The sequence below is a fragment of the Elephas maximus genome, chromosome 3 (genome assembly GCF_024166365.1).
Source record: "Elephas maximus indicus isolate mEleMax1 chromosome 3, mEleMax1 primary haplotype, whole genome shotgun sequence".
Taxonomy (NCBI): domain Eukaryota; kingdom Metazoa; phylum Chordata; class Mammalia; order Proboscidea; family Elephantidae; genus Elephas; species Elephas maximus.
Genome location: NC_064821.1, coordinates 38,193,571 through 38,210,465, shown reverse-complemented (window position 1 = coordinate 38,210,465; position 16,895 = coordinate 38,193,571). Strand labels below are relative to the sequence as shown.

The following is a 16,895-nucleotide window of genomic DNA, read 5'->3' as shown; positions in this document are numbered from 1 at the left end:
AGCACCAGCCGGGTACGGACAGCTCCTAGGTGTTTTTCCTACCTTAATAAGCCCCTTATTCTACCTTCTCCCGGCTTAGCATCTCCATCGCAGACAGCCCCTCACTGTCGCCCGCACCCCCGCCCCTGGTCGGACCCAGGCGGCTCCGAGCCCTCCTCGCCCCTCTCCCCTCCTCTGGCTCATGGAGACCCCCGGGGTCGGCGAAGGGGCGGAGGCATCCAACGGGCTGAGCAGTGCTCGTAGCCGCCAAGGCACAGCCAGGCCCCCGAAGCACCTGTGGCGGCAGCCCCGGCGCCCCATCAGCATCCAGCAGCGCTTCCACTCGGACCCGGACAAGTCGGTGCGCCGGTCCGGGCTGGAGAAGTCGCGGCGTTCCTGGCCCAACTCCTTCCCCAGGCGGTAGGGAGCATGGGGGAGGGGCGCGCGGGGCCTGGCGGGAGTGGGGGAGGCTCCTGGCTTCTCGGGGGGCGGGGGCTCTCTGCGCTGAGGCCGGCGCTTTGGAAGAAAAGGCTGTTTCGAGGTGGGGTGGGGGCCATGGCTGTTTGAGTCTGAATGACCCAGGGGTGCCCAGGTGTGGTTGGGTCCGAGTGTGTGTGTGTGTATGTCCACAGCTGGCTGCATCTCTGGGGGTGACCAGGCGTGTTTGGGTGTGCGCCTCGTGTGTCCTCCCCCCCACAGTTGTGGACGTGCCTTGGGTGTGTGTCCACTGGCGGTGCTCATGAGTGTGTGGCTGGGCAGGACTGCACTCTTGCTGACCCAGTTGGATGTCCGAGGGTCCCCTGGACCCTAGAGTGCCCACGGGTGTTTGTGGGGGATCATAGCCACTGTGAACATCTCGGGTGATCCTGGTGTGGGGGTATGGGAGGGTCAGGACAGGCTGTCCCGTGCTGAGGGGTGGAGCCTCCCCTATGGCGTGTCCTACCATCCTCCACAACCCCTCCCCCACACTTCCCTGTCTCTCCCACACGCTCCCCTCGGCTCACTCGTGATAGGAAGAGGGGAAGCCCCTTGGGGAGCCAAAACACCGGATGTTTCTTCCAGTAAGAAAGAACTGGAAGGGGGGAGGGAATGGAAAAGCAGGCTGCTAAGGCGGGAGAAGGGGGAGGAGCTGCTCCTGCATTTTTCAAACTGGCCATGGGGATGAGACAGAGACAGAGGAGACGCACAAGAGAACAGGCAGGGGTGGGGGCAGATGTGGGGGTCTCCAGGTGCTAGTGGGTGCTTGAGGACAAGATGGGGTCCAGGAGTCCCAGACCCTCCTTGGGTGAAAATGCAGCATCAATTCAGGCCAGACCTGGAGTCCTGGGTTCTAGTCCAGGCTGGGTGACCTTGAGTGAGTCACTTCCTTCTCTGGACCTTGCCCGCCACCCCCATCCTTGGTCCATGAGCCTCCCAGGGCCACTGGCTTCTTATCTGATCTGCAAACCTGACTGAAGTTGCCCCACGCAGCCCTTCACAGCCCTGGGAGGTGGTCTGGGGCAGAGGGGGCCACAGGGTGCTGTGGAGTTGGAACTGTGCCCAGATGACCCAACAGGTCCCTTGTCCCCCCCTCCTCAGGCTCCTCCATCCCTCTCCCCTTCCTGGTGAGTCATGATTTTCCATCTTCAGGAAAGAACAAACAGACTTGGTTAGGGCCTGCTGGGGGGAGATCCCGAGTGGTTCTGGGAGGCTGGAGTGGCCGGGTGTGTGTCCCTGTGAGGATGCATGCATGTACATGTGTTTCTCCCATGCATGTGTGCGCTAGTGGGGGTGCTGGGGACCAGCCTGTGGGGAAACTTGGGTTCGAGTCCAGGCCTTAGCACCACCTCCTCTGTACTTCTGAGTGAGTGACTGTGAGATCCAAACATGAATTTGTACTTCTTATGTTTCACGGTGGGCACTGTGTGCCTGGCTGGGGGAACCCTAGTGAGACTGTGTCCAACTCCACCCCCACCCCAGGCAGATCATGTGGGTCTGGGAGGGTCTGAGCATCTGCCCGTGGTCATCTGTGTGTGATGGGCCGGTCTCTCTTCATTCCATACACACTTATTGAGCACCTACTGTGTGCTGGGTAAGGAGAAAACATCAGGGAGCAAGGTAAACCTGGCCTGGTCCTCACAGACTGGTGGAAGAGATGGACAGGATCCATGGAGAGAGGGAAGGGTTCGCTGAGAGGGTTTAACTAGGTGGTCAGGGAGGGCTTCTCGGAGGGGGTGGCACTCTAGCTGAGACCTGAAAGTGAATTCAGCCAGGGTAAGAGCATTCGAGCAAGGGCCATGGGGTGGGAGGGAGCCTGGCTGATTCAAGGAACAGTAAGGAGGGGTGGCTGGAGCAGAGGGAGCAAAGGGGTGGTGGTCAGAAAAGAGGGGGGAGAGGTGGGGTCACAAGGAGCCTCAGGGGAGGTATAGATTCTAATCTGGAGGCAGCGAGAAGCCATGGGAGATTCTGGAGCAGGGGAGGATGAGGTCTCCACGTCTAGATGGGAGCAAGGATTCAGCCCTCCCCACTCTGCCCAGCGCTCCATGCGGACTTGGGCAAGTCATCTCTCCTCTCAGGGCCTCACTTCCCTCCTTTGTAGAACAGCACCCACTTTCTGTCTTGCTGGTGCCACCTGTTGGCAGAAAGAAAAAGTGTCTGCTCCAGCAAGAGACTCAAATGGGGGGAATTCAGGCAGTGGTCCTCTGAGAGTGCCCAGAGACCCATGGGTACCTCCCCAGGTCACACAGCATACAAGAACAGCCAGGACAGGGGTTCTTTTGTCCACCTCTCCTTCAGCCCTGGCTACTTTCCTGGAGGGCCTCAGAGCCTCCCAGGGGCAGTCTGGCCAAGCCTCTAATGCTGAGTCCAGCTCTGTGGCTTCCCCTCTCTGTGGCTCAGTTTCTCCATCCAAAAAGCAACGAGTACCACGTTACTGTTCACACTGTTAATAAATATTTTAGATGCAATCTATTAATGAAACATTCATATTAAAACGATTACTAAAATATTGATGTCAACAGTGTGGTCTCTGGGACTTCAGAGCGATGAAGCCAGTTGACACCTTAAGGGCAGAAGGATGCAGCCTGCATCCTGCAAAAAATAAAAATAAGCCAAACGAGTTGCCATCAAGTCGGTTCTGACTCATGTCAACCTCATGCGTGACAGAGTAGAACGGTTCCATAGAGTTTTCTTGGCTATAATCTTTACGGAAGCAGATTGCCAGGGCTTTCTTTTACAGCACCACTGAGTGGGTTTGAACCACCAACTCTTAGGTTAGCAACCAACTGCAAACTGCTTGTGCCACCCAGGGGCTCCATCTGCAAAATGGGGACACTGATAGTACCCACCTGTAGGGTTGTCTGGAAAACCAGACGACTTTTACATGCAAAGGTCTTGGCTTGGTGCCAGGTGGCGGCCATGCTCTGCTGTATCATGTTTAGTCTTAATCTTGCAAAGAATGCCTGGGAGTCCAGGGAAGTGGCTGAATCGTTCTGTGCCTCAGTTTCTCCTTCGGGACATGGGGCCATTGTGAGCCCGTCTCACAGGCCTGGGGTGCTCTTGGAACTCCTTGGACTCCAGCTCCGGTGTCTCCACCAGGCCAGTCCTGGTGGCCTCAGTCCCCTGGGAACTGTCTATAATTAGGTCCAGCCCCAGCAGGAACAGACAGGATTCTTGTCTTGGGGACAGAGAGATCCAGTTCCCCACAGGTGTCTGGTTGCAGGGCCAAGGGGGTATAATGCAGACCCTGGTCAGACTCCTGAGACTCCTCATCCTCCTGGGCTGTGCAAATGGTCTCCAAGGCTCCCTTTTCTCTTCTGTAAAATGGGAACAATGTTTCCCATCTTAGTGTGGGTGGAAGATCTGGGGAAGTTTGGGGTTTCCTCCTTGTGGTGCTCTCCCTACATAGCCCTGGCCACCCCAGGTTGCATCTCAGATGCCTTCAGATTTCCAGCACTGTGGTAGCCCATCTCCAGAAAGAGGGGTCCAAAGCATTTGTCTGGAGACCCCCAAACTGGCAAGCTCCCCAGGGTGCAGCCTGGGTCGGGGGCTCATTCCACAATAGTGGGCACAGTTGGCCCAGAGCTTTCTGTGCCGCCTCAGCTAGGAGGCCCAGCCTCCCTGGGCCTCAGCTTCCTCTGCTTGTGATGTGGGCATTCTGGGTCCTTCCTGGTGTGTGACACCCTCCTTGACTTCCTTTTCCCGAGTAATATGGAAACACGGCCAGCCCAGCCCCAGCATTCCCAGGGCTAAGGCGTCTGGAACAGCCCCTCCCAAAACTTCTGAGATACCAGGGCCACCTCCCCTTCCTAGGCTCACTCTGTCCTTCCTGGGTGGGGGGAGGCAGATGAGGCCTTCCAGGAGGGAAGACCAGACAGTATGGAGTGCGGATGTTTGTCCAGCAGAGACAGCAGGAGAGGGAGTGAAACGATGCAGAGACAGGACCTGGGGAATGTCACAGCAGGTGGGGGGTCATGCGGACACTTGGGGGGGCTGGGAGAGGGATGAGCTGGGTCTCAGCCCTGCTTCCCTGCCACGAATCCTCCTGCCTGTGACCGTCTGTCTCCAAGCCTCAGTTTCCCCAGCTGGCAAAGGATTAAGAGCTTGTAGTTTTGGGGTAGACCCTTGCTGGCACCGTGCCTCAGTTTTCTCAACTGAAAAATGGGTAGAGGGGTTGGAAACACAGCGCGGGAGTGTGGGATCTAAGCAGCGCCTCCACAAAGTCCACTGGCCTCAGGGCCACCACATCATGGAGGACAGGGCAGCGGTTTGTCTGCAACACCCTTCACTGACTTGTGCATCTCACTCTTCTCTGCCAGGCGAATTATCAGGCTCGCTGGTGGCAATAATGAGGGAAGTGTGGGCAGGGGGAAGTGGCCAAGGCTGACAAGGCCCAAGAGCCAGTGTCTGAGCCCTACCGGACAGCCTTCTAAAGAGGGAGCACACACATTCAGGCTCTGTCGCGTTCCTCAGTTTCCCTATCTGTCCACACAGAAGGGGGGGGAGCACCGGGAGCTGCTGTGGGGAGGCGCGGGGCGGTGCTCCCTAGGTCCTGTCCCTGCCAGGCCCCGCCCCTGTGACTGTCCAGAAAAGGTCCCTGCACGGCCGGGCGCCGTCTTGCCGCCACCAGGTCCCGGTGATGCAGGGGCCCCCCGCGCCGGCCTCAGGCCCCGGGCCCGGCTCCCCCCGGGGCTCCCCGCGCGGCTCTCCCGGTATCTTCAGGAAGCTCCTGGTGAACCAGAGTATCCGTTTACAGCGTCGCTTCACCGTGGCGCATCCGCTGTGGTGAGGCAGACAGGGCCGTCGCAGGGCAGGAAGCGCAGGGACCCGGACAGCCCGGCTGGATCGCGGTCTGGCCTCCTGACCTCCCTCCCTTTCTCTGTATCTCTCCCCCATCCCTGTCTCCGTCTCTCTCTCCATGTCTGTCTCCCTCCACCCACCTGTGGGCATGTGCCTGGGACCTGGGGTCCTCTTCCAGCTGCGTGGCCCAGAGCAGGCCCACAGCTCAGGCCTCTTCCTGGCCCTGGCAGCATATATGTGGGGGGGTGGGTAGCAACAGTTCTCCCCCTTGGTCTCCCTGTCCCCTGCCATCCATCCTGGTCCAGCAAGAGATGGCCAGAGGGCCACACACTGAGCCCTTGATGTCCATGGGAAAGACCTGATTCAACTGGGGCCTCTGAGGCAGGGGGCTTGAGGTTGTACAGGGCACCTGTACACCAGAGTTCACCAGTGCTGACAGCGCCCACTGGCAAAATCCTCTGGGGTTAGAGTTTAGGTTAGAGTTAAGAGGTTAGGGTTAAAAAAAAAAAAAGGGTTAGGGGCTGAGTATTAAGGTTTAGGTTAAGGCCTTACGGGATAGGGTTAGGGTAAGGGTTAGAGGTTAGACTAACAGTTAGGGTAAGGGTTCTTAGTCTATCCACTCCTCTGGGTTTGAATCCGGAGCTTGCAGTCAGAGGCTGTGGCCTCAGATGGAGGAGAGGCTGGGGTGGAGGTGGGGCTTGTGGGCAAAGACCGTGGGCCAACTCTATGCACTCGGTTTGCACGGCCTTTGTGCCCATTTTGCACTTTGGCAACCCGAGGCTCAGAAACAAAAGATCATTTCTCCAAATACATTCGGCCAGACAGTGACTGAACTGGGGGCAGGGATCGCAACAGTGGTCCCTGTTGACGTTACCTCAGTACAGGAAAGAGTCCCCGGCCCTGGGAGGGTTTCTGGGGAGGGCTCCTGAGAGAGTGTAGGGGCATCTAGGGAGCGACTCCCGATACCTACAAGAAGTGATGTTTGGGATTGTGCGTCTGTCGCGGGCAGGCCTGAGCCCAGGGCTGCGGCCGGGGACCTCCGAGACCCCTCCGTGTCTCAGTTTACCGGTCTGATCAATGGGCAGCCTCGTTATTCCAACAGCCCGGCGACCTAGCCCCGCGCAGTCCACTCCACGTCATGGAATCGCCGGCCTGACCCGGCTGCTCTCGGCTAAGTTTAGAGCAGAAAGAAAAACAGCTCCCTCTTCCCCAAGAAAACCCCAGCCCAGGCGCTTTAACCCTCTGCGCCCGGGATGTGGATTCCAACTCGGGACCCTGAGACGGCTCTGGCCTCAGTTTCCCCATTTGTCTATAGGCGCGCTTTCCCAGAAGCCTTTGGAGAAGGGCCAAGAGGGGGTTGGGGATCTTCACCTACAGACCTCCCCTCGTGGGGCAGGGTCTGGGGGTATCTCTTGTCGTTAGTCCGTCTCTAAGGGCGTTTTAGGCCCGCGGCGCTCTCCCCCTCACCTGGGCAGGGAAGGGTTAAGAAGCCCTGTCCCTGTGACGTCACGCAGCGGGGGATTAGAATCACTCTGGCTGTGAGGGACTCAGAGTCGCGGAGCCCGCTGGAAGGTCGAGCGCGGCCGGACTCAGCCAGCCCAGCGTGTCCGAATTTACCCGAGTGAGGCCGGACTCAGCCAAATATGCCTGACCTATTCCAAGCGCCACCCAGACTGGCTTGAAGCCGCTGGATCGCGGCCGGACATAGCTGAAGAAGTCCGAAGTCACTCGAAACTGCTCGAACCTGGGCCTGCTCAGAGGTGACCCCGACCCGAGGACAGGGACGAGGTGACCTTTGACTCAGAGGTCACGAGCACGGGACCAGATGGACAGTAGCCCTTGGTCAGGAGGCCCGAGTCCTGGGCAGCCTGTGGTATCTCCCTCTCTCTGCTTCTTCCCCCAGGCTCTTTCTCAAAAGACAGTTACCCACAGTCGGCCTCTCCCCTGGCCACCACCCCCACATCTCTGTCCTTGCCTCAACCGGCCTCCCAAGCTTTCTTTAACCTCTGACCCCAAGGCAGGGGGCACAGACCACTCTGCCTAGTTAGGATGTGGCTGGAGGGAGGGACAGGGCTCGGAGAACTGGAGGTGGGGATTGACCAGAGCAGAGACCTTGGGATCCTACAGGATAAGTGAGCAGGAGGCTCTGGGCAGAGGGCACAGCCTGTGCAAAGACCCTGAGGTAGAATGGAAGCAACAGAGCAAGCTGGGGGCGTGGCTTGGCTGGGGCGAGACTGTATGCCCTGAGGGCGGGTTTAGGTTCCTGAGGGTGGGGCTGGAGGGCTGAAGGAGGGGCCTCTCCCAGGCAGTATGAATCCCTTGGAGCCCTCCAGGGGCCCGAACAGACCCAGAGTCCCCTTCAGGGAGTGCACAGCCTGGGCCTCAGTTTCCTCCTTTATAACATGAGTTCTCAGTCCTTGTCCTCAGGCTAGAGGCCTCAGGTGGACAAACCTAGCCCAAACCCCCATGGCCCCAGGGAGAACATGGCCCTCGACTGGGCACTCGGATGCCAGGATCCTTGGCTCTGACTTTGTCTCCTCTGCCTCCAGCTTTGACCTGGAAAATGGGCTCTCATGCGGGAGGAGCGCCCTGGATACTCAGGCCAGCTCAGGCCTGGGCCGGGCCAGCCAGACCTCTGCCCCCCACAGCCAGCGGCGGGAGTCCTTCCTGTACCGTTCAGACAGCGACTACGAGCTCTCGCCCAAGGCTATGTCCAGGAACTCCTCCGTGGCTAGTGACCTGTGAGTCCTGGGCTGGTGGGATGCCACCCCCTTGTCCCTCCCTCCTTCCCTTATTCCTCTCTTCAGCAACCCTCCCTTAACTGGCCATTTGAGCTGGGCTTTGACGTTTGAATAGGAGTTTGCCAGGCAGGTAACTCACTTAGGTAGCCAATCTGTCAGCAAATGATGCCCCATGAGCCTCTGTGCTCAGCCTTAGGCTGGGGTGGAAGTAGAGAGATTAGGTGTCAGAAATATTAAGGCCAGTGAACAGCAACTGAACAATTTGATTTGCACTTCCTGGTAGCCACGAGGAGCCCTAGTGGTGCAGTGGTTAAAGCGCTCGGCTGTCAACCTGAAGGTTGGCCATTGGAAACCACCAGCTGCTCCGCGGGAGAAAGATGAGGATTTACGGCCTTGGAAACCCTATGGGGCAGTTCTACCCTGTCTTATAGGGTCGCTATGAGTTAGAATCGACTTCACGGCAATGGGTATGGGGTAGTCATAGTGAAAAGGGAAATACGATCATTTCTGCTTTGGCTCTACTGTCCCTGGGGCTCAGTTTTCCCTTTTACAAGATGGAGATGAACTGAGTGGTCAGAGGGGAGAGGGAAGGGGAGAGGCTGAGGGAGCCCAAGGACCAGGCGGTACCCAGAGGGAGAGTCCTGAGTGGAGGGCGCCCTCAGCAGATGGCATGGTGTGGGTAGAAGCTGGAAAGTGAGAAGGCGCGGGAAGTGTCCTGCCTGCCGCCCTCCCTGATCGCCTGTCTCCTCGCAGACATGGAGAGGACATGATTGTGACGCCCTTTGCGCAGGTGAGTGTCCACCCCTCTACCCATAAGCCTCGCAGGCGAATCTGACCCCTCCCTCCCTGGCGCTGACCGCCTCCTCCCGCCAGGTCCTGGCCAGTCTGCGGACGGTTCGGAGCAACGTGGCGGCCTTCGCCCACCTGCAAGGCCGCGGGGCAGCCAAGTACGCAGAGGGTGGGGCCAGGAGGAGGGGGCGGGACCGCTCGGTACGGGGGAAGGTGCCAGGTGGAGAGGGGCGGGGCCTGAGGGCTAGAAGGCGGGGGCTGGGCAGGGGCGGAGCTGGGACTTCAAGCATCCAGGTGGGGTACGTTGAAGGGCGAGGCCTGGAGGACTTGGGGCGGTGCTAGGTGGGTGGGGTCGGGCCAACCCTGAGTCGAGTGTCCCACAGGTGGACCTCCAGCGGGAATCCTCCATCCGACAGCCAGCCCCCTCCACCCACAGGTAACATGTGTGGCCCCTCCCTCTCCCCCCCACAACGGTGAACTTCCTCTCCCTGGAGACCTACCTAGCCCATGAACCGAAAAAATGCACCCTCGGGGATGAAGCCCTCCACACCCATTTTACAGATGGGAAGGCTGAAGCCCAGAGAGGGGCAGAGACACAGCCACTTGAGGCCAGATCTGGAATTTGGATCTTGGAGTCCTGAGTGACCCCAGGGGTAGACTTCCGGGTACAAAGCATGATGGTGTGTGTGGGCGTGGGTGTCCCCGCGAGGACCCATGACCCACTGGCTCCCCAGAGGACACTGGGCAGAAGTTGGCATTGGAGACACTGGACGAGTTGGACTGGTGCCTGGACCAGCTGGAGACGCTGCAGACACGGCATTCAGTGGGGGAGATGGCCTCCAACAAGGTGAGGGCAGCCAGATAGCTGAGGGGGCATGCCTCTGCCCACAGCGCCCCCATCCTTACTGTCAACCCCTCTCCCGCAGTTCAAGCGAATGCTGAACCGTGAGTTGAGCCACCTGTCGGAAACCAGCCGCTCTGGGAACCAGGTGTCCGAGTACATCTCCCAGACCTTCCTGGGTGAGCTGTGGTGGTCACTGCCTGGGCAAGGTATAGAGGTAGGATGTAGGAAGAGAAAGACTAGGAAGAAAGTTTCGTTATAGACCTTTCAAGAGATGTCAGGGGCCCTAACAGGCCTCTGCTCTGGGCTTGGCTCTTGAGGAGACGCCAGTTTGCAAAGACAGCCAGACACAGACACACCCAGCCCCATGGGTCAGAGCTGGGTCAGAGAGAGGAACGGGTAGAACTTCCAGGAGAAGGGGACCTTAAAGCTAGGGTTTTGAAGCATGAATAGAAGTTCGCCATGAGGGGCTGGAGGATACCAGATACCTGGATCTTCAGCTTGGGGCCTGGAAAGGATTGTTTGGGGAAAGATGCTGAACCTCTGGTGCCCAGGGGCATGCCCAGCAGTATGAGTCACTGAGGTGGGCCACAAATGGGAGAAAGGGGTAGATAAGGCCGGACAGGGGCTTTGCCCCAAGCTTACTTTTTGGTCCAGGTAAAAAAAGGAAATAGATTTTTCCTGGGATTTTTCAAGGTCCAAGACCTGAGGCCATGTTAGGATGATCCTAGTAGGTGAATTGGCTCCTCTGAGCCACACCCCACAACACCTACAGACCAACAGACTGAGGTGGAGTTGCCCAGGGTGACCCCCGTGGAGACCCCAAGGCCCATGTCCCAGATCAGCGGCCTGCGTGAGCTCCCCCACAGTGCCAGCCTCTCTACTGCCTCTGTCCCTCGCTTTGGCATCCAGACTGACCAGGAGGAGCAACTGGCCAAGGTGGGTCTCCAAGGGGAACACCAAGACCCAGGTTTGAGTTCTGGCTCCATTCAGATGCCCTGTCTTGGACCTCAGTTTGTCCACCTGTATACTGGGCAGGTGGGGCTTAATGTGGACTTGGGAGGGTTGAAGCTCCAGAGTCTGGGGAAGCTGGGCTAGGGTTAAACTCCAGCCCTTCCCATTATAGGAGTTGGAAGACACCAACAAGTGGGGGCTTGACGTGTTCAGGGTAGCAGAGCTAAGCAGGAACCAGCCCCTCACAGTCATCATGTTCAGCATCTTTCAGGTACCTCCCCTGTCCTTGACTTCCAATATGACCCCCAGGGTTTCCTCCACCTCTTCCTGCCCCTAATCTTCAGGGGACATTCATTCTTCAATCCCGCACTGACATGCCTCAATGAGGTCATTCGAACAGGGTTTTAAAGGATGGTTAGGAGTTTGGTAAGTTGAAAAATTCGTTGTCAGCAAGCCTCAGCCCTGAGACTGGCACTAAAGAGACCTAGTCTGGAGAGAACAGCTGGGCACAGATACCCCTAGGCCTGTGGGGTGAGGTCTGGGCAAGAGGGGAAAGACGGGGACTGAAGGAGAACAGAGAGGACATCCCAGAGTAGGGGGTGTTTGAGGGATGGATAGAAATTCAGAAGGAAAGGAGTGGGAAAGGTGTATGCTACCACCCCAGGGCTGAGGCCCTGACCTGCAGCCTGTTAATGGACCAGGAACGGGACCTACTCAAGACATTCCGGATCCCAGCTGGCACACTCATCACCTACCTGCTGACACTGGAGAGCCACTACCATGCTGATGTGGCCTACCACAACAGCTTACATGCTGCTGACGTGGCACAGTCCACGCACGTGTTGCTGGCTACACCCGCCCTCGAGGTACAGTCCTACCAGGGGTGGGTGGCCAGGCTGGCTCAGAAAGCCTTCCCCTTACCCTTTGTGCCCTGTGCCCACCCAGGCTGTGTTCACAGACCTGGAAGTCCTGGCTGCCATCTTTGCAAGTGCTATTCATGACGTGGACCATCCTGGGGTTTCCAACCAGTTTCTGATCAACACCAGTGAGTTGGGGGCCCCACCCTACCCTCCATTCTTCCTGAGACCTAAGAAACTGGGGTCTCAGGGAGGCAGAGCCAAACACAGACACTCCCAGCTTCATTGATCAAAGCAGGGCCAGAGGGAGGGACAGGATTCTGAAAATCTTCTTGGAGGAGGGGGCATTTTAGTTGGGGCTTCAACAATTGTGTAGGAGTTTGTGAAGGAGTTCCAAAACCTGCCTTTGGGTGGGTGGATTGGGCGGGCAAGTGGAGATAAAGCAGGGCTAGAGAGAGAGACAGGATCCTGGAAGTCTTCTAGAGGAGGGGGCATTTGAGTTAGGGCTTCAACACATGTGTAAGAGCTTGGTAAGAATTCCCAAAACCTGCTTTTGGGTAGGTGGATTAGGTGGGTGAGACTTGAGACTCCTGGCCTCCCCTACAGACTCAGAGCTTGCACTCATGTACAATGATGCCTCCGTGCTGGAGAACCACCACCTGGCTCTGGGCTTCAAGCTATTGCAGACAGAGAACTGTGACATCTTCCAGAACCTCAGTGCCAAGCAGCGGCTGAGCTTGCGCAGGATGGTCATTGACATGGTGAGGGACTGGGGGGCATGCCTGTCATCTTCATTAATGGGGTGGGGTGATTTTGGTGTGGTTGGGGGTTTTGTCAGATTTGGGCATGTCTTCTTTCTGGGCTTTAGCTTTCTCGTCTATAAAACAGCGCAGTGATCATGGTGCGAGTAGCTGGGCCCTTGGTCCTTGGTAGGAGTGGCCAGGCCCTTGGTCCTGCTTGTCGAATCTCGGCTGCAGTTTATACGAAGGCAATGTGGAAACTGAGATTCTGGGGTTTTTCTGAACTTAAAGCAGATTTCTCCATTTGATATTTTTCAGGTAAGGGGACACCCATACATTTTGGGGTCTCATTCATGCATTATTCACTTAACAAGCATTTATTGATCGCCTACTGTATGCCCAGAGTCCCTGGGTAGGACAAATGATTAAATACTGGCCTGGTAATTGAAAGGTTGATGGTTCAAGTCCACCCAGGAGTGTCTCAGAAGAAATGCCTGGCAATCTGCTTCCAATACACCAGCCATTGAAAACCCTGTGGAAGACAGTTCTACTCTGACACACACGAGGTTGCCATAAGTTGGAACTGACTCAACAGCAACTGTGTGCCCAGCCCTGTGCCAATGACCAAGATAGTTCTGGGTCCTGGGTTTGCAGCTGAATCTGGTTGTGTTTCCTCTGCCGCATTTCACAGATGGGGACACTGAGGCTCAGACGGCTGAGGGCGGGAGCCAGTGTGGCATCCAGGAGGTGAGCAGTGAGGGGTAGGGCGGGCAGGGTCCTCTCACCTCTCATCTCCTCCCCTGACCCCAGGTGCTGGCCACAGACATGTCCAAACACATGAACCTACTAGCTGACCTCAAGACCATGGTAGAGACCAAGAAGGTAGCCAGCCTTGGCGTCCTGCTGCTGGACAACTACTCTGACCGCATCCAGGTGCGTGGCTCTGGATGAGCTTCAGCAGTCACTCATTCAGCTGCATTTATAAAGCACCCACTGTATGCCAAAACTGAAGAAACAGAGGTGCCGAGAATCACATGCCTATGTCTTAGCCACTCCTGGGCCTCAGTTTTCCTACCTGTGAGACTGGTTGGTCGTGGTACCAGGCTATGGGGAGGGAGATTCCAGGCCTGCTCCCTCCTGAGCTTTGGTCTCCCCCAGGTCCTGCAGAACTTGGTGCACTGTGCTGACCTCAGCAACCCCACCAAGCCGCTGCCCCTGTACCGCCAGTGGACTGACCGCATCATGGCTGAGTTCTTCCAGCAGGGTGACCGGGAGCGCGAGACAGGCCTGGACATTAGCCCTATGTGTGACAAGCACACGGCCTCTGTGGAGAAGTCCCAGGTCTGAGGGCAAAGGCCACCATGGGGTCAGGACTGGGGAGCCCAGATGGGGCAGGGAGGTTTCCTAGAGGATGGGCTATTTAAATAGGGTTTTGAAGGATGAGTAGAAATTGGGTAATGGCATTCTGGACAGAAAGAACAACCAGGGCCAGGGCCTGGGGGCTGGACTGGGTCTAGGGTCTTTCACAACAAACCCTACACCCACCTCTCCGCTGCCCCTTGCAGGTGGGTTTCATAGACTACATCGCCCACCCACTGTGGGAGACATGGGCCGACCTTGTGCACCCAGATGCCCAGGGCCTGCTGGACACACTGGAGGACAACCGCGCATGGTACCAGAGCAGGATCCCCTGCAGCCCCCGGGCCCCCAGAAGCCCCCAGCGTGGCGGTCCTGACAGGTTCCAGTTTGAGCTGACCCTGGAGGAGGAAGAGGAGGAGGAGGAAGGAGAGCCGGTGGCATTGGATAGGGAGGCTTCAGAGTTGCCTGACATTGAGCTCCTGTCCCCCAAGACCAGCCCAGACCCCCAGATCCCACAGCTGGACAACCAGAGGACCGTGGGCAAGCCTCTCACAGACTGTGAGGGCAACGTGATGGCCAAGCCCTTTGGCACCTAAGTGCCCCCAGGAGGTGAACTTCTCAGGAGGAGGCTCCTGGTGGCCCTGGCCTCATCCTCCCACCAACTGAGGGAGACAATCAAGCATCAGTTACGTAGGTCTAGGGTAAAATTGGAGACTTCTGGCTCAGGTCCACTCTGACCCCAGGCTTAGTTGAGAGAGCTCTCTGGGGCAGCCTCCTGCAGCGCCCTTTCTATCCTTCTTCTGGAAGCCATCCCTGGCATAGAGAGAGGGTTCCTGCCAGACTCCTTGTCCAGCTTTTCCAGCAGTTACTCTTAAGCCATAACGATCACTTTATTCTCACTCTTTTTCAAATATTTACTGAGCACCTACTATGTATTATGTGCCAGGCCTATGCCTGCTATGTGCCTCTGGGGTAGCGATATGTGTGTGTGCGTGAGGAGGGGGAATCCAGCTCCAAGGAGTAATACCCTCTCCCACAAGTGCCTGCCTTTTCTCCTCTACTCAAGCGTGGGACAGCTCACTGCAAGGGAACCTGAAATGGGGGGGTTTGGGGCATGGAACTATCCCGATCCAATTATGGCACTGGAGCTGGGGAGGGGAGCATAAAGGGGGCCATCTCTGAAGACTGATATTTGTGGGTTTAGATTGTTGCTGTAAGCCACTGTGTTTTCTGTCATGTGTCACTCTCTGGGTTGATGTGTCCCCTGCTTTCTGTGGCCCCTAAGTCCCACTGCTGGGTCACCTATGCATTCTCTCTCTTGTAAAACAACCACAAAAGCACAGAATTTCCCACATGTGTGGGGTCTCTGTGATGCTCTGATTCCTGAGATCACCCCAGACTCCACCCAGGGGGAGGAAGGCCTCTGAGGCCTTCTTGCAAGTTGCAGCCCCCTGCTGGGCCTCAGTTTCCCCATCTATGCCTGACTCTAGTACTCGGATAAACTTTGATTGGGGGTTGGTGTCCATGACTCCCCACCGCCAAAAAAATCTTAGAAATTTAGGGCATCGAGCGTTTTTCTGGGGTCAGATCAGCCGTTCAGGTCTTTGTTACTGTTGCTGTTAGCTGGCATCAAGTCCCCTCCCACCCCCTGACTCATGGCGACCCCATGCACAATGGGATCAGATTGCTGTGCTTTGCAGGGTTTGGCTGATTTTTGGAAGTTGATCGCCAGGCCTTTCTTCCTAGTCTGTCTTAGTCTGGAAGCTCCACTGAAACGTGTTCATTATCATAGCAACATGCAAGCCTGCACTGTCACATGGGTGGTGGCTGTGCATGAGGTGCGTTGGCTGGGAATCAAACCCGGGTCTTCACACATAAGGTGAGAATTCTACCTCAGAACCACCACTGCCCTCAGTCAGGTCTTAGGACACCCTATTACTCACAATTAGTATTGTGCCCATTTCACGGATGGTGAAACTGAGGGGCAGAGAGGTCCCTAGCAAGTCTAAGGCTACTAGGCTGGTCCCTGGGTGTCGGACAGTAGTCAGCGGCGCCACCTAGTGGCGAATGAGAAACGCAGCTGCCATGGAATTAAGGGGAGTGTGGTTAAGCTCTTGGCTCCTAACCGGGAAAGGATGACGGTTCCAAGCCACCAGCCTGTCTTTGGGTGAAAGATGTGGTGGCAGCCTGCTTCTGTAAAGACTTACGGCCTTGGAAACCTTATGGGGCAGTTCTGCTCTGTCCCACAGGGTCGCTATGAGTCGGAAATGACTCTAGGCAGTGGGGTTTTTTTTTGGTTTTAAGTTCAGGAGTTCTCCTCACCCTGCCGGCGGCCTAGACAGCAATCCGTTGGATGAACTCTTTCTGGGGGTACCGATCTCGCGAGGAGCAGACAGGGCGGCTCTGTGGTCAAGTCGCTGGTTCGATTCCCGCCTTCGGGGATCCCCCACCCCAGTGCCTGAAAACTTACCCCTGACACGATTAATTACGGCAGCCCCTGGCTTCGAGAAAAGCCGGCTTCCTTTCTAATTATAACCACGGGTAATTCATTCCCATCATGTTGTCCTTATGTTGTTAGGTGCCCTCGAGTTGGTCCGCCATCATAACTAATCACCGTCATAATTAATGATTAATACTACAGGGGGAATAAAGTCACCCGGGGTTAAGAAGTTCCCTCCAGACTCTTAATGGCTGAGAGGTAGGGGACTTCTATTTAGAATGTTCTTTCTCCCTCCCCTCCCTCCATTCCATTTCCTTACACAGAAACACATGTTCGCTGCAGAGAATTTGGAAACAATAGAGAAGCATAAAGAAGAAAATAAAACTCGGCTATAACCCTACCTATAGATGGTTCACCTTCAGCGCTTATGCTTAATGTCGCTCCGTTTTTTTTTTTTCTGTACGTATTTATATGAACGGAAACTCTAGTGGCCTGGTGTTTAAGTGCTAGTCTGCTAACCAAAGGGTTGGCAGTTCAAATCGGCCAGGCGCTCCTTGGAAACTCTATGGGGCAGTTCTGCTCTGACCTATAGGGTCGCTGTGAGTCGGAATCGACTGGACAGCACTGTTTTTTTTTTTTGTTTTTCGGGTTTTTTGTTTTTTTGTAATGAACATTCATGTGTTCCCCTACAGTTTGGGGCACGGTCTCCCTCCTGCTCCCCCTTACTGTCTTAGTTACCTAGAGCTGCTGTAACAGAAATACCACAAGTGGGTGGCTTTAGGGAACAGAAATTTATTGTCTCAGTTCAGGAGGCTAGAAGTCCGAATCCAGGGAGTGGGCTGTAGGGGGAAGATCCTTGTCTCTTTTTAGCTTCTGTTCCTTGGTTCGTTGGTAATCACGTGGCATCTATTTTCCCCC

General features: G+C 56.4%; 1 protein-coding gene across 3 annotated transcripts; it reads left to right on the top strand.

Moving 5' to 3' along the window:
• The first annotated feature begins 181 nt into the window (after positions 1-181).
• Positions 182-16,427, top strand: PDE4C (phosphodiesterase 4C). Of its 3 annotated transcripts, none has more exons than XM_049877435.1 (15): positions 182-399; positions 7,806-7,997; positions 8,751-8,787; positions 8,871-8,944; positions 9,170-9,222; positions 9,521-9,633; positions 9,713-9,806; positions 10,403-10,566; positions 10,754-10,852; positions 11,283-11,447; positions 11,527-11,626; positions 12,045-12,199; positions 12,989-13,111; positions 13,337-13,519; positions 13,744-16,427. In XM_049877435.1, exons 1-15 carry the CDS (start codon positions 182-184, stop codon positions 14,131-14,133), a joined length of 2,160 nt encoding a protein of 719 aa, XP_049733392.1. In that variant the 3' UTR covers positions 14,134-16,427. The 3 variants fall into 3 exon arrangements, with proteins under 3 accessions (XP_049733392.1, XP_049733390.1, XP_049733391.1); XM_049877433.1 differs by lacking the exon at positions 182-399 and adding an exon at positions 5,076-5,241; XM_049877434.1 differs by lacking the exons at positions 182-399; positions 13,337-13,519 and adding an exon at positions 5,076-5,241.
• Positions 16,428-16,895: the final 468 nt, after the last annotated feature.

Bases quoted from the DNA above. Each gene is read 5' to 3' on its own strand.
- PDE4C (XM_049877435.1), top strand. From the start codon at position 182: ATGGAGACCCCCGGGGTCGGCGAAGGGGCGGAGGCATCCAACGGGCTG. The intron at 10,853-11,282 runs GTACCTCCCCTG...TTAATGGACCAG, and splicing joins TCATGTTCAGCATCTTTCAG to GAACGGGACCTACTCAAGAC. The intron at 12,200-12,988 runs GTGAGGGACTGG...CCCTGACCCCAG, and splicing joins GCAGGATGGTCATTGACATG to GTGCTGGCCACAGACATGTC.